The sequence below is a fragment of the Microcaecilia unicolor genome, chromosome 3 (genome assembly GCF_901765095.1).
Source record: "Microcaecilia unicolor chromosome 3, aMicUni1.1, whole genome shotgun sequence".
Lineage (NCBI taxonomy): Eukaryota > Metazoa > Chordata > Amphibia > Gymnophiona > Siphonopidae > Microcaecilia > Microcaecilia unicolor.
In genome coordinates this window covers 409,110,187-409,136,193 of record NC_044033.1, presented here as the reverse complement: position 1 = coordinate 409,136,193, position 26,007 = coordinate 409,110,187, and the positions used below count along the sequence as shown (strand labels likewise).

General features: G+C 44.7%; 1 protein-coding gene across 2 annotated transcripts in view; it reads left to right on the top strand.

Moving 5' to 3' along the window:
• Positions 1–26,007, top strand: part of TNFRSF21 (TNF receptor superfamily member 21) — a 199,361-nt gene that overhangs the window by 93,205 nt on the left and 80,149 nt on the right. For both annotated transcript variants that reach the window (XM_030198788.1, XM_030198787.1), the window contains exon 4: positions 7,225–7,722. In XM_030198788.1, coding sequence (XP_030054648.1) covers positions 7,225–7,722 — 498 coding nt within the window. The remainder of the gene's footprint in view (positions 1–7,224; positions 7,723–26,007) is intronic.

Here is a 26,007-nt window from a genome sequence, read left to right as displayed (position 1 = left end):
TACTCACATACCTGAATGTATATTACCCAATTTTACATTACTATAAAGTTAAAAGATTGTGGACACATTTTAAGGACTTTTCTTTTGTATGAGATTTCCAGATCTCAAGAACATTGCTTCCTTTGTCATATGTTTTTAATTTTTCCTCTGCTTTTTGATGTGAAGGGGCAGTTTTAAACAACCAAAAATGTATGATGAATGTTTGATAGTCTTTTTCTAGTGGATCAGAGTAGAAAATGCATGAGGTAATACAAGTGTTAATTATATTGTGCTATTTTAACAAGTGTGATTAAACATATCAATTGTGTGATTAAACATATCAATTGTGTGATTAAACATATCAATTGCATTTCTTTTAATGCACAGAACCAGCTAGAAGCATGTTTCATAAACAATTTATCTTACCAATCATTTTAATATACAAATGTTCCATTTGTTACCCCTGTTAAATACCAAGGCTGTGGGTGGGCCTGTAAAGTGGTTATGGACTTGATGTGGTTTTAATATGGTGAATTACAATTAAATGAGCATATTTGTTTCCTGGGTATTGTTTTTGTCAATACACCTTTCATATGTGGACATAATTATCCAGGAAACGCCTGACCGGCACCAGAAATTAAGCCTTGAGAGCATCAAGGTTTAGATTAAGTTGAAATGCTCTTTGTGTAAGTGCTTTGGCAGGTTATCATAAACCCTAAGGAGAAAAACTTTATAAATAAAAAGCTATATAGTTTCCTGAATTTCAGGGCTTGGCAGACAATGGGAACATTGTGTTCCATGTCCTGGCTGTGTATTTCAGACAGTGGTGGGAGAAGGTTATAGAACAGCATGGTGAAAACCTTAAATCGAGCTGTCCAGTTTATCTAGAGGACTTCATGTGCTGGAACTTTCTCATTCTTGGGTTGTATGTGCTATACACTTCATAGGCCCTTTGCACCCTTCTTTTTAGCCAAGCCAGTTAAAGTGCTGCTGTAACTGTATGTATCTCTCTGCTTTTATCAATAAAAGAGCTTGTAGATTTAAATAAAAAAAAAAGAAATTGAAAAAAAGGTGGTGGTATAATTAAGTAATTTAATACGAGGTGAAATAAATCATGATGCAGTGACCAGAGACTGTGTCATTTAGGGGCATAGTTATCAATGTGGCCTTCTGTTAAGAGATGTTTTACAACAGGTCCCATTTAAAGCAGTGAGTCCTACCTAATTAGTATTAACTGGTGTTAACATTAAAATAACATTTCCTTGTCATCAAGCAGATGAAGCCATTGCATATGGGTTGTGTCCATCAACCAGCAGGGGGAGCTAGAGAGCACTCAAATTTCACAGTGCCACATGGTCAGCTAGCTCCACTGCCTCTTCAGTAGTCTCTATCTCCCCAAGCAGGGTGGTTGCAGCTTGATCAAGCTCCTTAAAATATCTGCCTGGGGGTGGCTCCTGGCTTGCCAGTTGTTAGCCGGGGTGTTAGAGGCTATAGCAGCTTCACTTTAAAGGCACATAGGTTTGCCCTTTTCCTGCCTTACCCATCCCCCCAGTGGATGTGAGCACATTAGTTTCACTTTTCCCTGCTCTTTCCCACTCTATACTTGGTGGATGCAGGCACATTGGTTCGCCTTTCCCTGCCTTTCCCACTGTTCTGTACCTCCGGAGTTGATTTGATTGCCTCTTTTGCTGTTTTCTCTACTTTCCTCACAGTGTTTAAAAAAACAAAACAAAACAGGTTTTCTTCAGTTTCTACAGCGTGACCGGAGCTTGTATACTCGGTCCACTGAGGTAAGAGTGTTTTCTGACTCCTCCGGGGAGGGCCCGCGATCGAGATGTTTTTGGCGCGAAGCTGCCATTTTGAATTTTCCGCCGTTTTTCGGCGATGGCTGCAGAGAGTGTTAAGCACTGTTCCAAGTGTGGCAAGCGCAGATCAGCAGCAGGGCTCTGTAAAACGTGCTGTTCAGGCGTAAGAGCCAGCCCGAGCATGGCGAGCGATGATTCTTCCCGCTCGGTGGAGCTGGCAGCGGGCGCCATTTTCAAAGCACCACATGGCGTGACCCCCGCTGAGGCAGAGGGTCTGGAGACCGGAGGGGGCCCTCAAATTGAGGCTGGCCAAAGAGCTACTAGCCCCAGACTGGAACCGGGTGCCCAGGGCGAGTTTTTCTCCCCTGACTTTGTATTATTGCTTCATAATGCATATATGCTTAAAATAGCTCAGCCACAGGGGTTTTCTGCGGCCCCCCTTACTTCTCCTCTGGTGGATGCAGGCCTGGGATTGCCCTCTGAGGCGTTTTTCCCTGATAGCTGGCCGCAAGAGAAGCGCAGAAGGGTAAATTCCCCTTCAGAGAGTGGCGCACCCCCCTTTTCCCCCCCCCGTGGTCGGGATGTGGTGACTCTGAGGGGTCTGGCAGGCCCTCGTGGCCAGAGGAAACAGAGGAAGGTGCAGAAGGGCCACTGGATCCAGATGATCCATCCGCAGTGAGGATTTTCCACCGTGAGGAGCTGCCAGCGCTTATTTCAGATTGTCTTACAGGTCCTGTCTATTGAAGATCCAGGGAGTGGCGTGGCCTCCTCTGGAAATCAGAGGATGGCAAGTACCAAAAAGCCTGCTCGAGCCTTTCCTTTGCATGACTCCATCCAAGAGCTTATTTCAGCTCAATGGGCTGAACCCCGAAGGACCTTTGAAAGTTTCCAGGGCTATGGGGCAATTATTCCCTCTGAGTGAGGAGCATTTGGCTCGCTTTGCAATGCCTAAGGTGGATGCCCTAGTCACAGCTGAAGGACATGCAAGACCGTAGACTGGAATCAGCACTTAAACGGTCCTTTGAAATTGCTGGTCTTACTATTCGGGTGTCTGCATGCAGTTGTTATGCTGCTGGAGCCTTCCTGGCATGGTTGCAACAGGCAGTGGAACAGACCGGTGATGGAGCGGAGCCCTTGTCTGAAGTGGCTCCGCGAATGGAGTCGGCTTGTCCTTTTTGGCTGACGCCCTTTATGATATTGTCAGAGCTTCGGCTAAACAGATGGCTGTAGCAGTGGCGGCTCGCCGTCTTCTGTGGCTACGGCATTGGGCGGTGGACATGGCCTCTAAGCAAAGGTTGGTGAAGTTGCCCTTTCAAGGCCTTCTCCTGTTGGGTGAGGAGTTGGAGAAAATTGTGAAAGGCCTGGGAGATGCTAAACCCCAGCGCTTACCCGAGGATAGGCCGCGGCCTCTCTCCAAGGGTCAGGCGGTTCACTCCTCTTATGGACCTCTCTTCCTTGAAGCTAGAAGGTACCACCTGGGGCATTCTGCTGGGTCCACTTCTCGTGGCCGGTTTTCAGCAGAGGAACTTCTTTCACTCGGACAAACGTTCCGCAGCAGCAGGCTCAAGACCTGGAGTTCAAGGGCAACCCTCTCAATGAGGGTGCGCCGGCCCCCTCCTCGATTCCTGTTATAGGAGGACGTCTTTCCCTCTTTCTCGAGGAGTGGGCCAAGATTACCTCAGATCAGTGGGTCTTGGACCTGATCAGAGAAGGATACCGAATAAAATTCGATGCCCCGATAAGAGACGTGTTTGTGGAGTCCTGGTGCGGTTCTGCCACCAAACGGGCAGCGGTAGAGGAGACCTTACAAGGTTTGATTCACATTGGGGCGGTTTTCCCCGGTGCCTCCCGCCGATTTTGGCTGCAGCCGCTACTCCATTTACTTTGTGCTGCCGCGAAAAGGTGGGTCTTTTCGCCCTATTCTGGACTTAAAAGAAATAAACAAGTCCCTAAGAGTGCGGCATTTTCACATGGAAACCCTGCGCTCTGTCAGTGCGGCGGTACAGCCAGGAGAGTTTCTCACGTCTCTGGACCTGAAAGAAGCTTACTTGCACATTCCAATTTGGCCCCCGCACCAGAAGTTACTGCGGTTTGCGGTGATAGGAAAACATTTCCAGTTTCGGGCCTTGCCTTTTGGCCTCGCCACAGCTCCCTGAACCTTTTCCAAGGTAATGGTGGTAGTAGCTGCTTTTCTCAGGCGAGAAGGTATCCGGGTTCACCCGTACCTAGACGACTGGCTCATCAGAGCGGACTCCTCAACAGAGAGCCATCAAGCTACAGCCAGAGTGGTCTCAGTACTTCAATCTCTGGGCTGGGTCGTCAATGTAGCCAAAAGTCACCTGACCCCCTCGCAATCTCTAGAATATTTGGGGGCACGGTTCGACACAGACTCGGGATATGTATTCCTACCCGAGCAAAGGCGGTGCAAGCTTCAGAATCAGGTCCGTCTGCTCCTGAGGATGCCCCGCCCGCGAGCTTGGGACATTGTCCAGCTGTTGGGATCGATGACGGCCACCTTGGATTTGGTGCCCTGGGCGAGAGCGCACCTGAGACCTCTGCAGCATTCCCTGCTTCAGCGATGGTCTCCAGTATCTCAGGATTATCAATGCAGACTCTCTTGGCTCCCTGCGGCCCGACTCAGCATGGAGTGGTGGCTCTCAGACAGCATGCTGCGGCGAGGAATGCCGCTGGCACTCCCTGATTGGTGCCTAGTGGTGACAGAAGCCAGCCTGAAGGGCTGGGGCGCACATTGCAAGGGGAAGCATGCCCAGGGTCTTTGAACACCCGACGAGTCGGAGTGGTCCATCAATCACCTAGAGTTGAAAGCGGTGTTTCAGGCGCTTCTGGCCTTTCAAGTGACCCTGGAAGGATTGGCTGTCAGAGTGATGTTGGTCAACACGACAACAGTGGCCTACATAAACCGACAAGGCGGCACTCAGTGCTGAGTGCTGGTCACGCAGACCGAACAGATTTGCCACTGGGCCGAGCTGCATCTACAGTTTCTGTCGGCAGCTCACATTGCAGGTCAGAGCAACGTGCAAGCCGATTATCTAAGCAGGCATCAAATCGATCCAGCGGAATGGGAACTGGCAGACGAAGTATTCCTGCAGATATGTGCCAAATGGGGCAAGCCCGTAATGGATCTTATGGCGACAAGCTCAACTGCCAAAGTCCCGTGCTTTTCAGCAGACGGAGAGATCCTCGCTCAGCCGGGTTGGATGCCTTGGCTCAACCCTGGCCTCTGGTATGTGTTCCTTCCGTGGCCCTTGATAGGGCTTGTACTCCTGCGGATTCAGCTTCACCCAGGAGAAGTGGTTCTCATCGCCCTGGATTGGCCCAGGGGGCCTTGGCATGCGGACCTCCGACAGATGCTAGTGGAGGCTCCCCTTCCTTTACCTCTGGTACCAAACCTGTTGTCGCAGGGACCGGTGGCCATGGAGGACGCCTACCGTTTTGGTCTTACGGCATGGCTATTGAGAGGGCGCAATTGAGAGGCAAAGGCTATTCCAATAATGTTATTTCCACTCTCCTGCAGGCCCGCAAGCGGTCCACTTCCATGGCTTATGCCAGGATCTGGCGCCAGTTTGAGGCTTGGTGTGTTTCAAAAGCGATCACACCCATGCGGGCTCCTGTCTCGCTGATTCTGGACTTTTTTCAGGATGGTGTACAAAAAGGCTTGGCCTATAATTCCCTGCGGGTGCAAGTGGCAGCATTGGCCTCCCTTTATGGTAAGGTTGCAGGCGTGTCTTTGGCTGCTCATCCAGATGTGGCACGGTTTCTTAGAGGGGTGCTTTGGCTCCGTCCTCCCGTGCGGGCACCTTGTCCAGCTTGGAACCTGGGGCTAGTTTTGAAGGCTCTGCAGGGTTCTCCTTTTGAGCCGCTACGGCGAGCTTCAGAGAAAGATTTGACACTGAAGGCCGTTTTTCTGGTGGCCATTACTTCAGCAAGACGGGTGTCAGAACTCCAGGCGCTGTCTTGTCGAGACCCATTTCTGCAATTTTTAGAGTCCGGGGTCACGGTTCGTACTGTGCCTTCCTTCATGCCTAAGGTGGTTTCAGCGTTTCACCTTACCCAGCCTGTTTTTCTACCCTCTTTTGTTAAGGAGGAGTTTCCAGAATCCTTTGGGCAGTTGCACCTGTTGGATGTGCGCAGGATTCTGTTGCAGTATCTGCGAGTTACTAATTCTTTCAGGACTTCTGATCATTTGTTTGTTTTACTATCAGGTTCTCGCAGAGGGTCTCCAGCGTCTAAAGCCACTATTGCCCGCTGGCTCAAAGAAGCTATCTTTTCAGCTTATCTGCTTGCCGGCCGGCCTCCGCCTGTAGCCTTTAAGGCACATTCTACAAGAGAGATTTCTTCCTCTTGGGCTGAAACTGGAGCACTCTCTGTTCATGAGATTTGCAGTGCAGCAACATGGGCTTCGAAGCTCTCATTTGCCCGACATTACAGGCTGGATGTGGCTGCTAGGAGGGATGCGCGTTTTGGAGCACAAGTGCTAGCGCGTGGTGTGACTTGTTCCCACCCTATATAGGGATTGCTTTGATACATCCCATACATAATGGCTTCATCTGCTTGATGACAAGGAAGGGAAAATTAGGTTCTTACCTTGGTAATTTTCTTTCCTTTAGTTATAGCAGATGAAACCATGAGCCCTCCCTGTATGATTGTCTGTATGATGTGAATCTGTTTCAGGTTCTGTTCTTGTTTCCTGAAGTTCTAATCCTTCCTTGGGAGAAAGTTGGAAAACAGTCTTCAGGATTCTTGTTCACTTATAGGAGGATGAGTTCATTCCCTCCAGTTCATGTGTAGGAGGTTGAGCTCATTCCCTCCAGGAGAATTTGTGTGTTCCCTCCATAAATACAAAGAGGAGGACGAGTTTATTCCCTCCAGGAGGATGTGTTCATGCCCTCCTTTTGAGTTCATGCCCTTGTTATGGGGCCATCGTTCGCTGTGAGGAAAGTTCATGTTATTCCCATTGCGGTTTGTTATACTGCTTTGGAAGCTTCAAATACTGAAGAGACAGTGGAGCTAGCTGACCATGTGGCACTGTGAAATTTGAGTGCTCTCTATCTCCCCCTGCTGGTTGTTGGACACAACCCATACGTAATGGCTTCATCTGCTATGACTAAAGGAAAGAAAATTACCAAGGTAAGAACCTAATTTTCCCGTCTTAACAGTAGCCTACCTTAATAACTCTCTTAATTTAAGAATGAGTATATTTAGATATTTCCTTCCCACCCCCATCCCCGGGCTTCCTAACTTTTGCACCGCCAAGTGAAATTTTGGCTTTAGAGTTAGCGTTGATTAGAAGGGTTCTGTCGGGGTCTTCAGGAAGACCTGGTCTCTTACTGTTGTTTGTGAGCTCTGTTGATCGTAAGTTATATTTTAATTTCATTTTTTGCTCATAACCCCTGAAACTATTGTCTTTTTGTCCTTGCAGCTGTTTCTTCAGGGCTTCGCTTTGCTGCCTCTACAAGGATAAGTGTAACAAACCCAACCCGACATTTAAGTGAAACCTCACAGAATGAGACTCGCAAAATAAACATAACAGCTTCAAGTCCCAGGGCTACGAAACACCAGGAAAACCACCATCACAAAATGCCCCCCCAGGTATCGGTAGCAAAGATGCAACCAGCCATCGGGGTCACAGGAGCTGAAGGTGAAAAGAATGCAGCTTTCAAGGCCTCCAGAAGGGGCCCCCCACGGCCGAACACCCATAAACATTTCGACATCAATGAGCACTTACCCTGGATGATTGTATTATTTCTGCTGCTGGTTCTTGTGGTGATCGTGGTGTGCAGCATTAGAAGAAGCTCACGTGTCTTAAAGAAAGGGCCAAGGCAGGACCCTAATACCATTGTGGAAAAGGCTGCAATGACGAAATCCACTGCCCCAACACAGAACAGGGAGAAATGGATTTACTACTGCAATGGGCATGGTAAGTGAAACATGTATCACACAAGAAGGGTAGCATGTGGTAGAATTTGTATCCTCACTATAGGCAGGGATTCTCAACTCTGTCCCTGGGACACACCCAGCCAGTCATATTATCAGGATATCCATGATTAATTTGTGTGAGAAATTTGCATGCACTACCTTCATTGTATGCAAATCTGTTTTGTGCATATTCATTGTGGGGATCCAGCAAACCTGACTGGCTAGGTATGTCCTCAGGACTGAGTTGAGAACCATGCTATGGACTACTGGTTTGAATAAATATTGAAATCTCTACAGTAGCAACTAGGAAAGTTCAGCAAATGTTTCTATTTATTGTTTTTATTAGGTCTGCACATTGGTTAAAGATTGTAATCTCACGATTAATCACATAAAGCGTCCTCCTCCCCTCACATTTCCTCCTCACGATTAATCGCATAAAGCGTCCCTCCTCCATTCACATATCCTCCTGTTCAGTGCAAAATATATAGCTGAAGTAAATTCAGTTTAGTAACATATTTCAGTTACTAAACTGAAAATACAATAATTTTTCTCATTTTTGTTGTCTGGTGATTTGTATTTTTCTAATCATCTTCTTCCCTGTCTCTGATTCTGCTTCCCTCTCTCTGTGCTCTGAACTCTGTTTCCAGGGCCTCCTGTCCATTCACTGTTTCTTTTCTCTCCTCCTTCACTCCCTGCTCTAGTCCTTTCACTTCCAACATTCGTCCATTTTTCTGCCTCCTTCTCAAATCTGTCTAGTTTTCCACTCTTCCCTTTCCCTCCATCCATGGGCTGCATCTCCTCCTTTCTCTCTTCTCTTCCGTTCCCTGCCATCTATGTGCATTTCCCCTCTTCCCTTCTCCTACCCTCTTTTCATGTCCACCATCTCTCTCCTTTCTTTTTTTCTTCCATCCCCCGTTTCCACATCTGTCCTTCTCTTCCCCTGCCATCCAGCATCACCCCTTTCTCTCACGCCTCTCTCCATCATCCTGTAGTCTGTTTGCGGTGTGTCGTGCCAGGTTCTGCTCCTTGGGGTGGACTCGAATAATGTCGGCTTCTATTTTTCTGGCATCTTTACTGACTTTCACAGTCTTTGGTGTGTTTATCCTATTCTCTTTTCTCTATTGGCTTTCTTTTTATCTTTGTCCCCTTATGTTGATACGATGTCTTTCTCTTCTACTGTTTATTCTCCTCAGCTTATTCTGGTACATTGGGGTTGCCGTCCATTGCGGTCATTTCCTCCTCCTCCTTGCCTTAATTTCTGCCGGCTTGTGCAGCCTTCATTATCTTCTTTTTGTCCCCCTCTCCCCCTTCCTTCCTTCCTTCCTTCCTTGGCTCTTGCAGGTGTCTGTTACCTGTTGGGATTCTTTTAACTTTTGTTTCCTAAATAGTCATTCTTTGAAGTCAAAAACAGCACTTGTTCTTGACTTATTTTCACTGAATCATCTAGATATTCTTTGTCTCACTGAAACCTGGTTAAGGGACAGTGAAGAAGCTTATCTTTACCACTGTCTTCCTCCTGATTTTACTGCGTTTCATGTCACTTGGAAGTGTAAAAGGGGTGAGGGTCTAGCAATCTGTCTTCCTGCTTCTCGCCCCACCTCAGAACTCTGGATTCTGATTCTGAGAATTGCTTTGTTTCCTCCTTTACACATTGTTGTCTGTTACTGCCCCCTTCTATTACTAGTTCTGAATGGGATGTTTTCCTGCTTGCTTTTGCTGAAATTGGCATTCGTTTTGAAAACCTGGTCATTGTCTGTAATTTCAACTTCCATGTTGATCATCATTCTTCTCTTTGAACCTCAGCATTTCAGTCCAAAATACACATCTGCATATTTTATTTCTACAGACTTATATATTTTTTTAATATGGATTCCATAGTATTTATCCTTTACTATAGCATAGGATTTGTATACTTATAATCAGTCCTTAAGAAGAAAAGTGACTTACATACTGCACTTCAATTCTCTGTCCCTCCCCTGCTGTCTCAGCTACTCTGTTCTCACCAAGTTGATCCTTTTTGAACTTAACCTGCAGGTGTATGGAATGAGGCTGTTTTGAGCGCTTTGCACTGGCTTAGTCCTGCACTTGATGTATCCCCCTGAAATTATTTTCAGGAGAGCAGTGTCCCACAGGTTTGCCAGATGCTGATTAGCTGGGAAGCACAGTGGGAGATAGGGCAATCATGGCTGCTCTTGCAGTTCAAGAATACTACTCCATTTGCACATTTTGCATTGGTATTCTTGAGCCTCTTATAAAGACAAAAATGAATTGTGGAAACTTCTTTTCTCTGAGGACAAGCAGGCTGCTAGTTCTCAAATGTGGGTCGATGTTCGCTTCGGTCCGGGAACCAGCATTTTGCAAGCAAAATATAAAAAAGTCTTGCCAGAGTCTTCTGCCGCCCGTGCAGCATGCATGGACCGATTTCCCGCACGTTGCGTGAACGCGTTCCTCAGTTATTTTTTCTCTGGGTTGAGGGTGCGGTCCAGTTTTTTTCTCTGCTCCTCTCAGGCCCGGGAAAGAGTCTCATCTGTTTTGTGGCTTTTGCCTTCTTTCTTTTCTTTTTTTAATAGAAATTTACACTTAAAAAAACAAAAACAAACTTCCCGTTGTTTTCTTTATTTTTTGCCCTTTTAAAGTTTCCTTTGTTTTTCGACGCGGTCGGGTTGTTCCCTTCTTTTCATGCCCTTTTTTTTAAAATTTCTTTTAATTTCCCCAAAGCCGTTTTTCCTTCCATGTCATCGAAGACACTCAGCTGCTTCAAACGTTGTACTCGGTGCAACCAGACCATCTCAGGTACCGATACCCACGCCTGGTGTATCCAGTGCTTTGGGCCTGACCATAGCCCAGCCGCTTGTAGTCTGTGTCTTCGCATGAAGAAACGGACTCGAGCATCTCGAGAAGCCCAGCGAGAGAAGCTTTTTGGGGCTTGGTCCGGTCCTTCGACGTCAACATTGACATAGGTACCGAGGTCGTTGGCATAGACATCGAGGGATGCATCGACGTTGGGAGCGAAGGTAATGGCTGCGGAACAACCAACTCGTGCTTGGAGCAGTGAGGCATCCACTGGGTCTCCACCTGTCTCGAGGCCTCCTGTTATGCTGGCCCTCCGGGACCAACCTTTGTCGGACCTGGTCCCGAGGAGACGTGAGGATTCCACGTCTTCCTCATCGGTACTGAGGAGTCTCGATGACAGACATTGAGAAAAAGGTGAAGATGCACCATCATCGTTCTCCTTCGACACACGGTGTCGGGAACTCTGAGGCGTCGAGGGATTCGACACCCGAGAAGCGCCAAGAGGATCGCTCTCCCTCTATTCAGGAGGTGCCGATGCGTTGGTCTAGCAGCCTGGTACCTGCTCCCGAGCCTCGTCAGATTCTGCCACCGGCTCCTTTACTGACCCTGCTGCCTTGTCCGACGGTGGCTCTCGACGAGCACATCAGGGTTCTGCTTCTGGAAGGGTTGCTGCGCCAGTCTGCTTCTGTGTCGGGAGTGCTTGCGCCTTCCGTACCGTCTGCTGCAGCGGTATCTGGCCCTTCGCCTGTGGTGAGGTCTCCGACCTCGGTGACACCTGCGTCATCAGTGTCAGTTGCCACCCAGGTCGACTTTCTTTTGATCCCAACAGGAGGTGCGTCGCCATCAGAAAACGCACAATCTCTAATTAGCTAGCAGATTGCATTTCCTTCACTTATGCCCAAGCTGGGCTGTCTTTTAGAGGGCCATGTCAAGGCTCATAATGTTAGAGCCATGGCTGCGTCAGTGGCTCACTTAAAGTCAGCCTCCATTGAGGAGATTTGCAAGGCTGCAATGTGGTCATCAGTCCACACATTCACATCTCACTACTGCCTTCAGCAGGATACCTGACGCGACAGTCTGTTTGGTCAGTCGGTGATGCAGAATCTGTTCGGGGTTTAGAATCCAACTCCACCCCCCCAGACCCATTTTTGTTCTGTTCCAGGCTGCACTCTCAGTTAGTTGTTTATGGTTTCATGTCAATCTCTGTTATGTCCTTGCCATTGCGAGGCCCAATTGACCAATGTTCATAGTTTGGAGTGAGTCTGGTTGCTAGGGATACCCCACATGTGAGAACAAGCAGCCTGCTTGTCCTTGGAGAAAGCAAAGATACATATCTGTAGCAGGTATTCTCTGAGGACAGCAGGCTGATTGTTCTCACAAACCCACCCACCTCCCCTTTGGAGTTATTGTTTGTTTTTATGCCTTTGATTTAACTGAGGAACGCATTCATGCGATGGGCGGGAAATCGGTCCGTGCATGTGCGGTGTGCGCTGCACGTGCGCCAGAAGACTCTGGCAAGACTTTTTTTTTAAATATTTTGCTTGCAAAATGCCGGTTCCTGACCCATATGTGAGAACACTCAGCCACCTGTCCTCGGTGAATACCTGCTACAGGTATGTACCTTCACTATTCCTCTTAATGGTAAGGTTGAATACTTGACATGAGTAAACAGAAATGTGCTTGACTGAAGCTAAAAATGTTTTGAAATCCCTTGTGACGGGAAGACCTGATTTGGAGTAAACATGAGCTCAGACAGCAGACTCGCTTTACTGGCAGAGCTTATTAGCAAGTCTAGAGACTGTACGTTGTGTAACTAAGAAGCTTTTTTTCTCTTCATATTGACAAAGAGCTTATTGCCAGGCAGAATTCAGAACTGGAAGCCATCCAGATTGGTGTTGCTGATTTGAGATGGATATACAGTAGGTTCCAGATAATCAGACACTGGTTAATTGGGGCAGCCTTTTATTTGGTCCAAACCCAGGAGAACATAAGTACATAAGTACATAAGTAGTGCCATACTGGGAAAGACCAAAGGTCCATCTAGCCCAGCATCCTGTCACCGACAGTGGCCAATCCAGGTCAAGGGCACCTGGCACGCTCCCCAAACGTAAAAACAAAGCACAATTATAAGGGGCAAAAGTTTCATTTAATTGGGACAGTGCACCGTTTATTTGTGCCAATAGTGTCCACAACATCATTGATGCATCACTTTCCCATTAAGTATTAATGGACATCTGCATTTGCATACACGTGCCACTGCAGGGTGTGTTGAGTTCCGCCTTTGGTATTCGCATTTAAAATGCGTAGGAAAGAACACTTGGAGACAAAATTGGATTGCTTGAACAATTGGGAAAAAACCCCCCCACCAAACACCAGTTAACACCAGCTGGCAGAGATTACTGGAATGCCAAAATTTACAGTAGTACGAGTTGTACTAAGGATCCAGATGTTGAAGATGTTAAACTCGGATATGCTAACCACTGTTGCCATATCTGGCAGTGAGTTCAATAGCTTAACTGTTCATTGAGGGAAAAATATGTCTTCCTATTTGTTTTAAAAGTGTTTCCATATAATTTCATCGAGTGCCCCCTGGTCTTCCTGCAGTTTTTCACAGTCCACATGTGTTTAGACAGTTATGAAGTTTTGTGTCATGTGCAAATTTAATCGCCTTACTAATCGTTCCAATTTCAAGATTTATTTATAAATATTAAATAGCACCGGTCCCAATACAGATCCCTGTGACACTCCACTATTCACCCTCCTCCACTGTGAATAGTGGAGTGTCACAGGGATCTGTACTGGGACCGGTGCTATTTAACATTTATAAATAACCCTACCCTCTGTTTTCTGTCCAATAACCAATTCCTAATCCACAGAAGGACATTGCCTCCTATCCCATGACTTTTTAATTTTCTCAGGAGTCTCTCATGAGGAACTTGTTAAAAGCTTCTGAAAACCTACATACACTACATTAACCAGCTCACTTTTATCAAAATGTTTATTCACACCTTCAAAGAAATGAAGCAAATTAGTGAGGCAAGACTTCCCTTGGCGGAATCCATGCTGACTCTGTCCCATTAAACCATGTGTTATGTGTTCCATAATATTATTCTTTATAATAATTTCCACTATTTACTCCGGCACTAATGTTAGGCTTACCGATCTGTAATTTCCTAGATCACCCCTGGAACCCTTTTTAAAAATTGGCATTGACCAACCTCCAGTCCTCAGGTATTAACGATAGCTACAGATCAGCAATCTCATGATTTTCTTTCAGTACCCCAATGTGTATACCATCCGGTCCAGTTGATTTATCACTCTAACTTATCGATTTGGCTCAGTACATCTTCCAGGTTCACCAAGATTTCTTTGTTCTGCATCACCCTTGAAAACCATTTCTGGTACAGGTAAATGTCTTACATCTTCTGTAAAGACCAAGGTATAGAATTTGTTCAGTCTCTCTGCTATGACCTTGTCCTCCCTGAGTGCCCCTTTTGCTACTTCATGATCTAATGATCCCACAGGTTCCGTTGCAGGCTTTCTGTTTCTGATGTACCTGAAAAGTTGTTGTTATGAGTTTTTTTTTTTTTTTTTTTTTGCCTCTGCAGCAAGTTTCTCTTTATATTCTCTTATAGCTCCCTTTATCAATGCTTTGCGTCTATCTCGCCAGTGCTTATGTTGCTTCTTATTTCCTTCATTTGGGTCCTTTTTCCGTTCTTTGAAGGGCATTCTTTTGGCTGTAATAACCTCTTTCACTTCACCTTTTAACCATTCTGGCTGTCCTTTTCTCTTCTTTCCACCTTTGTAAATACGTGGACTGCATCTGGTCTGGGCCAATGAAGGTGCATCTGGAGAGAACAATCCAATCAATACTTTGTGCCAATAAAGTTGCCCTTTTTCAAAAAGCAGTGGCACCTTTGGAAAACCCTCAGGTAGGAACGAAATGATGAAGTAATAGTCAGGGTTAGCTAGTAGTGAAAAAACCTCATAGAGATAAGAGATGAATCCCTACAAGCACTTTGAGTTGATATTGGAAATAGACACAATCTGGTTCACTTTGGCCACACATCTTGCATTTAGAAGGATATTCCATTTTAATGCCAAAAATGGCTATTTCCTTAGTATTTCCTTAGTTCTGCACAAAAAGAAAAATATCTATTCTGTCATATGCTAATATCTTTGAGAGATTTCTCTGAGATTTTGGTTTTAATTCACACTTTTTTTTGCACTAATAAATACACATAAAAACAAAGCAAAAAAGAAAAATAAGATGCAGTCTTTCATATTGCGTTAATTTAATGCATTTGTTTTAGCAAACTTTCAAAGGCAGAAACCCCTTATTCAGGTCATGAATGAACAAAAGATGAATAAATAAGTGAAACATGAAAAGCATTCTCAATAATAGGTCAAGGTGAGTTATTCAAAGGCACAGTAGGTGTTTTCTGTTCCCAGCAGACATACATTCTATACTCAAAACACTGGAGGGTTAAATGACTTAAGTGATGACAAGGAGTGATAGTTTTGGGGGAACCCGCCTTTTTTTTTTTCTGGTGCCCTCTGTGCAAGCATGAGCAGTGTTAGGGACTGCAATCAGCTGCTTTATTATAAACTGTTTGAACAGGGCAGTATTATACTTTTGGATAGGCCCTAGGCGAAAAAAGCACATGGGGGCCCTCCCATTGTAATATAAATACAATTTTAAAACTCTCACTAATAAGAGCCTGGCATGGTTCTCATTGCAGAGGATGATGCGCAGGCAAGAAGCATGCTCACTGATTCCTCCTGCTGATTGGAGGACAATACAACAGGGGTGGTGAGAATAAACATACTTCTGACTCGCTCCCTCCTCCTCCTCCTCCTTCTTGGTGGCCAATGACTTAACTAAGGCAAAACTTTTTATCTTGGGAGCATGTTGACAATACAGCTGAGAGGGCAGCTCCCAAACATTTGGGTCCTAGGTGTATGCCTACTTTTCCCTAGACCTTAATCCTGCTGTGTTTTATCCCTGTGGCACACCCAGGGCTGTTTTTGAGGGGGTACTGAGTACCGGCACCTTTTCCATTGTCTGCTAAAATTGACCCATGGTCCCCAGGTTTTAATGAAAGAGCTCAGGCTCTACACATCAATTCTACATTGTCATAGATTCTGTGACTGGTTACAGGGGGTCTCTCTATTGTGGGGTGGATCCCTCAGTGATCACCCCACCCCTGAAGGTGGCCTGGCATTTGAGTACCGGCACCTTTTTCGCTAGAAAAAAATCACTGGGCACACCTTTAAAATCTGATCTTCATTTTCACAGGTCCCCAGTCAATTCTTTTCCATTCCCACCCCATCCTCATATTGCTACTGTCCCCTCACCATCCCCACAGAACATTCTCTTTTTAGCTTTCAGTGCAAAGTTGATATCGTGGAGATCTACTATTGTAATAGGCACCCCTGCTACCTCCACCTCCTTGCAGCTTTTGTGTTTTGCTTGTGGAGAGGAAGCACATCAGGGAATGTAGGCAGTCAAAGGCACCTAGAGGTAGATTTTCTTTCCCTATGTGTATTGAATTTGATATACTGCCTTTCAAGGGAAAAATAAACCAAGGTGGTGTTCAATTTCCTTCATATTAAGGAAAAGTAACTCCATCCTAGGTTAATGACACAGAGTTCATCAGAAAGGAAGGGTATGAGAATAAAAATAATCGGGGGTGGGAATGAAAGGAAGGGGGGCATTGCTGACACACTACTGCTATTTATTGCTGCTTCTGTTGTGTTCCTTTGGAAGAAGGGAGGGTGACGCAGGTATGCAGAAAGGGGCTGCAGAAAGGGTGAGACAGGAAGAATGAAGTGGACAGGAGTTGGAAGGCAAAGGGATTAGGAAGCTACATAAAGGGGGGGGGTGGAGATGGAGGAGCATTGGGGGGGGGGGGGGCCAAAAAGTCAATCCTTTTTAATGAAGACCAATATTTACTGAAAGGCACACATATATAAGCATGCAATGTAAATTGATAAAGTACCTTATTATGAAGAACTAAAGAGTTTAGTATAGACTGTATCCACAGCCGAGCATTTGAAATCAGTGAGACTTGCCGCAGATGTGGCTCATTACAATGCTCTATACATCATGTAATACTTTCTATGACTAGGCTCTAAATATGTGTAAAAAAACACTACATTACAGTGACTTGAAATAAACCCAATTACACAAAAATGTGTATCTTTTCAATAAATATTTCACTAATATAAGGACCCTCTTATCCAAGGGTAGAATTTTTGTCCCATGGAAAAAATAGCCCAAAATGAATACAGAAAATTAATAATAATTGTTGTGAATTTGAGGCACTGGAAGATATAAAGCTAACAGGAGCAGACTTATCTGTATTTTAAGCTTAGTCGCTAATATACTGAGAGTTTCCAACATCCTTCAGGAGTTCCTGTTTCAAGATTTCTTCCTCAGGGACGCCAGTGCTGGTATCACAAAAGGCCCTCCATGTTAAAAAGTACAGCATGGTAACAAGCATTTCTTAAAGGGAAATGAAGCTAATGTTTGTTATGTGTTGACATCACCAGTACCATCCAATCAAATAGTAGTGTTCCATTCAATGTAGTCATTAAGTCCTTGAGGGACTATTGAATCTAATTCGAAGATCCAGTATTGCTCACGTAGAGCAAGATAGGCATCCTGATCACCTTGAAAATAAAATGGGGCACTTGTTCAATTACCAGCCACTGCATGGCCGCAAAATCATGACTAAATTCCATGCAGTAGCTAACCATAGGAGCTGACACTACTCCATTTTTTAACCTGCTCCGATGTTCATTTAGTGTGTGTGTGTGTGGGGGGGGGGGGGGGGGGCATGAATGGAGAGAGAATGATGGCGAGGAGAGATGACAGAGGAACTAGATACCAGAGAGAGAGAGGGAGAAGGATGCAAGTAAGTCAGAAGAAACAAGAACAACGAAATAGGATAAAAGCAGAGCAAGGGTAAAGTGTGTGTGTGGGGGGGGGGGGGGGGGGGGGAGGGGTAAGGGGTAATATGTTTTGATATATTGGCTTTCTGTGGTACAACCAAAGCAGTTTATATATATTTTAAATACAGGTACTTTGTCCCTAATGGGCTCACAATCTGAGTTTTGTAACTGGGACTATGGAGAGTCAAGTGACATGCCCAGGGTCACAAGGAGCTATAATGGGAATTGAACCCAGTTCCTAGGTTCTTAGCACTCTTAATGTTTGACCTTAACCCAGTGTTATGTACTGAGTCACCGATGCACAAAAGTCCCTGGAAACAACTGCTTGCTATTTCCACCTCTGTAAAAGTTACTAAGGTGGAAACAGTGAGCGATTCCCAAAGGAAATAGCATGCAAATGAGCTGCTCACAAAAAACAGCGAGCAGCTCTGTAGGGAAAAAGCCAACGCATGTGCAGGGCAGCCAATTGCTAAGTGTGGCTGCTATGCGCGTGCCCAGAACAGAAGTGGTTACATCATCAGAAAGCCTAAAGGTATGCAGGGGGTTGATATACGCACATTGGGACGATAAGAAAGTTCTATTCACAATCCACCAGAGCACGACAGCAAAGTCACTGCTATGGCTTTTATAGGTTTATTGTGCATGTATGAAAGCTTTTTTTTTTAAACTATGGGACACGGTCGGCGGCAAGATTGAGGGCAAAGTAGGTATCCCAAGGAGAAGGGAAAGAGCAATTGCAATCAAATGTGATTCCAATAGTAGATTCCTTACTATTGAAGCATATCCCAGATGCATCTAAGGGTCACCACCATGGGAACTTCACGAAGAACCATTGCTTCAACATTTTCTTCAGTGGTTTCACTCCAGATTACATTCCCACACTCACAATTGCTGATTCTGCCAGACATGGTGGAGTGTTTCAACCCAGAGGGGGAAAGGGGTCTCTGGTGCTCTTTCATGAGGGTCATAGCAGGCTAGACTTCCCCGGTCTTCAGCTCAAGGAGGGAGGGGGCACTCTATTTTCTACTGTGCTGGGGTGGAAGTTTATTTGAGGAGGCATCAGCACTAACAGAACTATAACATGGACAGGAAGTCTAGGCACCCCCCTGGACTGCAAGCAGAAGCGTACATAGCTGCAAAGCTCCCAGAGAATAAAATCATACAAAGGAGAAAATGATGAAAGGGGGCTGGAGGGGTTAACAGGTGCAGGCAGAGGTGAGATCTAGAAGCCACCGTCATGCTATGATGGCTCCTGACAACTTGTTAAAATTCCCTCATAAAAGGTAGGCGTTTTCTTTGTGTGCATCATTCAGGAATGGCTGTGCATCACTCGGAATGCACATTTAAATAGTAATCAGCTCATTTACATACATTAGCATACAATTTGCATTGTCTGTTGCCGCAAATGGTAAAAAACCCCACACACAACCCCTTTTGTGCATTCATTTCTGAATACTGTGCTTGCTAAACTGGCTTAAACTGGTCAAAATCGCACATTGCTGCCCTGGTAAGTTTTGCGTATCTGGGCCTGTGTCTGCTTGCTACCAAGAATAGACTCCAATCCTTAAATCCAATTATTTAATCCAGTTGATGATGGATAAAACAAATCAATCACTTAGTTGTGCTGAGATGGATTAGGGATTTTGTAAGTACAGAGTGAGTCCATATCTGTGATTAGCCCCTTTCCCAGAAAGGAGGAACTGTCAGTGGCTTGAAAATATAAAATAACCTCTTCAGCCACTACAGTGCAGCAGCAGCTGCAACAGGTGAAAAATCACTAAGGATTACTACCCTGAGAGGAAAAGACAAGAAGCAGTTTACTGCCTCAGCATGGAGAGTTCAAGCCCTGTACATGCTGGATCCGTGTCCTAGATACAGCTACCATCTCTCTTTTTACCTCACAAGAGCAATCGGAGAGGGGGGGAATCCTGTTCCTCCCTGCATGCCCAGAGGCAGGCAGTAACAACAAAGCTCCAAAAGGCACTGAGCAAAACACAGGTGTTCATAAAAGCTAAATCACAGAGTACCAAAGAAATGCAGGGACCTGGTCCATCATACACAACTTAATAATAAATATACAGACATGTAAACTGTTGCACACACCAACTGCCCCATGTAATGGGGGCAGAACACTGCACTAACCATTAGACTACTTCTCCATAGAAAGAGGTATACAAAATTATTTTCAATTCAAGTAATGTATTGCGTGACAATGGGAGATTATTTCAACAACTTTTTACTTGAAAAATGAGTTGAGACTGTATCTAAAATGTAAGTTTTATAGATGTGCTACTTGATATGCAGTTTTCTCTTTTGCACCTATTGGCAGTTGGTTTAGAGCATGTTGCTGGTTCTTGGTAGTCACCTTGAAACAACAGCCCGAAACTGGGCTGATGATTGCTAGTGAAAATCTGTTTGAAATTGTGGTACTAAGCTGGTGCCAACATGTTTACCATAGTCTTGGACTACTGGGCATGTTTTTCATAGTCTGGCTTTTACTGGCTTAAACTCCTTTGTAGTGAGCAAATGCCAGAAATCTGGTCTCCTAATCATTTGTTTGTGCTTTAAAGTCAGCCTCTAATTTACATGCTAATGGCTCATTAGTTTGAAAATTAAACTCTGAGGGAGCAAAATCTTGTTACACTGCATATCTTTAGTGGCTTGATTGAGCCTTGCAGCATTTGTCAAGTTGTTTCCATAATTTATGAATGTGAAAAGGCACAACATCTGCGTTGACCTCCATAAAGAAGTGCCTGGGGATAGTTATATTAAACTAAAATTTGCGTTTCAGTTCAGTGATTTCAGTTCTTTCACCCTAATAGCTTTTGTGAATGCCTAAAATGGGCACATTTTGACCAGCTTCAACTCTGGCATTTATTAAGTGTTCATAATAAAGTCTGAATTGGTCAAATGTAAAATAGAATTATCTGACTTAGCGAGAGAGTGTTAGCTTGTAGCTTGGAATGTCTACCTAGGTTTGAACTAAGCCCCCCCCCCCCTCCCATTTTATCTATAGAGAAACGCCAAGTATAACTGGTGTATTACTCTTTTTTTTAAGAGTGTGAATTTTAATATTTTTGTATTTGGTTTGGGAAGAAATATATGTAAGTGATTCACAATCAGTACACCTGTGCTGAACCCCCTTTAGCATTTCCCTAACTTATCTGCATTTTGACTTGAAAGAAATGTCTTCCTTGTTACTGCGGTCTCCAGTAGAGAGCAATTGAAACTAAAATTACAGAGAATGAGCACCTTTTCTGTTAATACAAATTAAGTACCAGACTTGCTCCTCAAAATAGTGCTGACACGTGTCAAATGACTGAAGTCCTGGGCCTCACTGATTACAGCCTGAGGAAATCTCCTGTTGTGGAAATAACTCTTAGGTATTCTACTTAAAGGAAACTCCTAGGAGGTCAGTTACTGGGACTGAGGGTGATTTGACAATCCCACATACTCCAGAGTTCTACTGACTAAAATCCACAGCTCATCTCTTGGGGGGATGGGATGTCAAGAGTACAGAGGTTGGGTATTGCGAGCTGGGCTTGCTTGCATTTCTCAATAGTTGATAGGAACCCTCTGTATCAAAAAATGTTGTGGACAGAGATCTTTGACCTTGTTCAACAAGTGAGTGGTGTAGATTACTCAGCCCAGGCCAAATAATGCTTGCTCCGTTTTAAGCCCTTGGGCCTTAGTCAGTCTATAGAGTTCTGGCTTATCAGCTTCTTTGTATCCAGCAAATGCACTTGTGGTGGCTCGGAAGCAGTCCCTGCCATCTCTGGTTGCGACAGTTCTCTATATGATGGACTTACATATATCGGATGTGAAAATTGTCAGCTATTAGAACTGGCCAGCTAGTTCAATTTCATCACCAGTGAGACTATTATTATGCCTAGTGCTTCCAAATGGGGATAGATCCCAATCAAGCTTCTTAGTTTGTGGTGTTGCCTTGATTTGCATATGTGTTTATCAGATCTGTGATCTTCTCTTCTAGAAGTTTGCCTGCTCATTAGGGAGGGAGGTGGGATGGTAGACAGGCAGGGAGTTTATTAACTACTTGTTGGATTTCTCTGTTGGGCATTATCTGTAACTGTTCATTCATAAATTTAAAAAAAATGTTATGGAACATCTATTGAGATGAGCTTAGGGTTCGGTGCAAATGAGGTGAATATTCATAAGAGCTATAGTTGAGGCTCAACATTTTTTTTTGTTCTGAAAGCTTTAAAACTAGAACTGGTTTGTTACAGGAATAACTGAATTGTTCTGCCAGGATCAATGATTTTACAACCCATCAACCCCATACAATAGTAAGCTGAGAAATTAGATATGGATGATCAAGTTGGTAACAGTGGTTAGCGTATCTGGGTTTAAAAAAGGTATGGCCAAATTCCTGCAGGAAAAGTCCATAGTATGCTATTGAGGCAACCGCTTGCCCTTGGATTTGTAGTATGGAGTGTTGCCACGATTTGGGTTTCTGCCAGGTACTTGTGACGGCTCAGCCACTGATTGGAAAATAGGACACTGGGTTAGATGGACCTTTGGTCTGACCCAGTATGGCTACTGTTATGTTCTTATGAGTGGTTTCTGAATTGGAAATCAAAAATTAGTAGCTAAGTTTTTAAAGACAAACTGGAATAAAAACACCAAACTAAAAGATGTGCAAGCAAAGTTCAGCTTTTATTGGAAAGGACCCGATATGGGCACTGTGTTTCAGTTACAAAGCCTACATCAGAATCCATGCTAGTTCTGACCAGTATATTAAAATAAAGTGCCAATTAAAAAAAAAATGTAAAAATGCTGGCACATGATGAGATTGTCCCGTCATATGAGCAAATGGTTAAAACCTCCTTTTTGCTTGCTGTAGCTGAGTTTTTAGTCATGGATTCGCTGATCTGGATCCATGCCTAGCAGTGTTTACACACAAAAAGAAAAGACAGTTTGGTTTACAGATTTAAAAAAAAATTTGCAGAAAGGAAATTATCCATTTTTCTTTAGTCAGTCTGTCTCTATTGTCTTGTGTTTACGATGCCATCATATACAGTCTTCTGAACTGGGGATGTGTTAGGCTTCTACTCATGTTATACCGTCTGTCTGTTTAAATCTCCTACAGAACTGTATTTGGTCGAGTCCAGGACCAGACCCTTCCGGGAGGCCATATGTTGGCTTCCACACTCTCTCCACATGTCTCACTCTAACCCAGTCCACTCCAAAACTGACATTCTGAACCAAATGTATACTGCAATCAAGCCTTTGGGTGACAAAATACAATGTGACAGAGGAAGATGCATGGCAAAAGGCAGCAAATAGCAATTGAATTATTTACATTCCCCCTTGATATCAGCCAGTGGAGGACAGCTCTTTGTTTTTTTAAAACTGGAAATTCAGTGCTAGTTCCTGTGTGGGCTTTAGCATTTATTTATTTATTTATTTATTTTTAAAGCTGTCTAGCACATGCCCAGTTAAGTTAATATTCAGACTTGATCTTCTATGAATTAGTGCATACAGATTGGACAGCTATTTATGCAGTCCTGTTTATGCACTAAACATGGACAGTTATCTCTGAATATTGGGAGCTAACCAGACTCTACCCCTGAGATGCCCCCAACATACCAGACTTCCTCTTCGGTGCTAACTGGTTATTTTCAACGGTACTAACTGATTAAGTGCCGCTGAAAATGACTAGATAGCTGCCTACAAGCACGTTAACTGATCAGCAGCCATTCTCAGCTGGTTAACTCACTTTGAATATTGACTGGATTGTGTCTCGTGTCCAAATCCAAATCCTAGATAGAGTCCAAACTACTCTGTTTCTCTGTTTTTCTACCAGGAAGTATATAGAGGTCTTCCAGTTTTGTTTATAGCTCTGTTGTCTGCAATACGACTCAGGATTTCTAAGACTCTGACGTAAGTGATTGAATTCAGGATCAGCTGGGCTGTACTTAGATCCTCAGGAACCCTTTAGATTTAGGTGTTAAACTTATTTCAGATCAGTAGATTGGAAATGCCTAGATTGCCCTGTTCAAAAACGCGCATGTAGCTTAGTCTATCCTTAGTCTCTTAGAAGGGATGTAGAGGGTTTGTTGTTTCCTCAGGGTACCCAACAGGGCAGATGGTTAAGCAACTTCTGACTCCCGTGTACTCCTGAATCACTCCTTGGCCTGATATATATGCTAGGGTAGCACAATCTAAAGTCAGTAGTTGGTCTATATGATTAGAGTAGACTTGAAGGGAGCACTCCACTGTTGTATATGATCTGAGGCTGGGGAGGCTGAAGAGCATAAGACAGCTATTCAAAAATAGGATAGGGTTTAATATTAAAAAAAAAAAAGCAGCATCACATGGGCATTTGAATATGTAAATGGCTTTTTTTTGGTGACCTATGCATGTAAGTACTGCTTATACTGGATTTTAGAAAAGTAGTAGGGGCATAATCGAAAGGAATGCCCAAGTTTTGCTGAGGATGTCCTTGCAAAATGTCCTGATGGAGGGGGTGGGGAAACCTGTATTATCGAAACAAGATGGACGTCCATCTTTCGTTTTGATAATACGGTCGGGGACGCCCAAATCTTGAAATTTTAGGTCGTCCTTAGACCTGGTCGTTTCTGATTTTCAGCGATAATGGAAACCAAGGACGCCCATCTCAGAAACGACCAAATACAAGCCCTTTGGTTATGGGAGGAGCCAGCATTCGTAGTTCACTGGTCCCCCTGACATGCTAGGACACCAGCCGGGCACCCTAGGGGGCACTGCATGCAGTGGACTAAATAAATTGCTCCCAGGTACATAGCTCTCTTGTGTGCTGAGCCCCCCAGCCCCCCCCCAAAACCCACTACCCACAACTGTACACCACTACCATAGCCCTTACGGGTGAAGGGGGGCACCTAGATGTGGGTACCGTGGGTTTGTGGTGGGTTTTGGAGGGCTCACATTTACCACCACAAGTGTAACAGGTTGGGGGGGGGGGAATGGGTCCACTTGCCTTAAGTGCACTGCACCCACTAAAACTGCTCTAGGGACCTGCATACTGCTGTGATGGACCTGAGTATGACATTTGAGGCTGGCACAAAGTATTTTAAAAGATTTTTTTTGAGGGTGGGAGGGGGTTAGTCACCACTGGGGGAGTAAGGGGAGGTCATCCCTGATTCTCTTCGGTAGTCATCTGGTCAGTTTGTGCACCTTTTTGTGCCATGGTCGTAAGAAAAACAGGACCAGATAAAGTCATCCAAGTGCTCGTCAGGGACGCCCTTTTTTTTTTCCATTATGGGTTGAGGACGTCCATGTGTTAGGCACGCCCAAGTCCCACCTTTGCTATGTCTCCGACACGCCCCTGTGAACTTTGGCCGTCCCTGTGACGGAAAGCAGTTGGGGACGTCCAAAATCTGCTTTTGATTATACCGATTTGGGCGACCCTGTGAGAAGGGTGCCTATCTTCCGATTTGTGTCGAAAGATGGGCATCCTTCTCTTTCGAAAATGAGCCTGAAGGTGTCCTAAGTGAACCAATTAAAGATTGAAGCTACAAAACTTAGGGACCCTTTTTAAAATGTGCTAAACAGTTACTGTGTGAATTGTCGTGCTGTTAGTAGCAGTAACAGTTAATGCATATCTACAGCACACTGCACACTAATACAGTTACTGTTTATTTTTCATGGAAGTACAGGGTTAGCAGCCATAATATTTGTTCTTCTTTTTAAGTGTGATTGTACAGGGAGGCTCAGATCTTAGGCACAAAGACAGTTTTTCTCCAGAGTGATCCTAGGTACTTCTGTTGTCATTCAGTACCAAAACTCTTCTCCTTTTGCCTTCCAAGAGTCCAGTACCAAACCTCTGTCCATTGTCCTCGGGTGCCTGTTTTGTCCAAATCAGATCATGAATTCCTCCTGTCCAGCAGATTGCAGGCCTGGATAACCGATATCCATAGTTTATTCAGAGACACTCCCTACGAGTGCTGGCATTGACCAAGAGGCCTACAAGCCTTATCACATGTTTGGTCCATATAAATATGTCTTGTTACCAGCTTTACCCCCAAAGATGAAGTGTAGATATGCTCTGGAATGCCAGTGTCCTTTAACTGGCAGATATACAGGAACTTTCAGGCAGCCATGACAGTCTTGCTCTAAAAAGATGGTTCATGGCCTAACATAGTAAGTGAGGGCAGATAAGACTTGAACATTCCATCCAATCTTCACAGCTACACTCATTATCAATTCATGATTTAATCAACAATGAATGTGGTGTAAAATACTTGATCATGGTCTTTTCTTTGGCATTCTGGGACATAGACCATAGAAGTCTACCCAGCCCTGCCCTTATGTTCCAACTACTGGAGTTGTTGTCGAAGCCCACTCCAGCCTATCTTGTCTTGTCATTTGCGGGACACAAACCGTGAAAGTCTGCCCAGCACTGTCCTTGGGTTTCAGCCACTGACGTTGCTGTTGAAGCCCGCGCCAGCCCATCTTAAACCAGATTGCCATATACGGAACACAGACTGTACAAGTCTGGCATCTGCCCTAGTTCATCACAGCTGGAGTCGCCATCTAA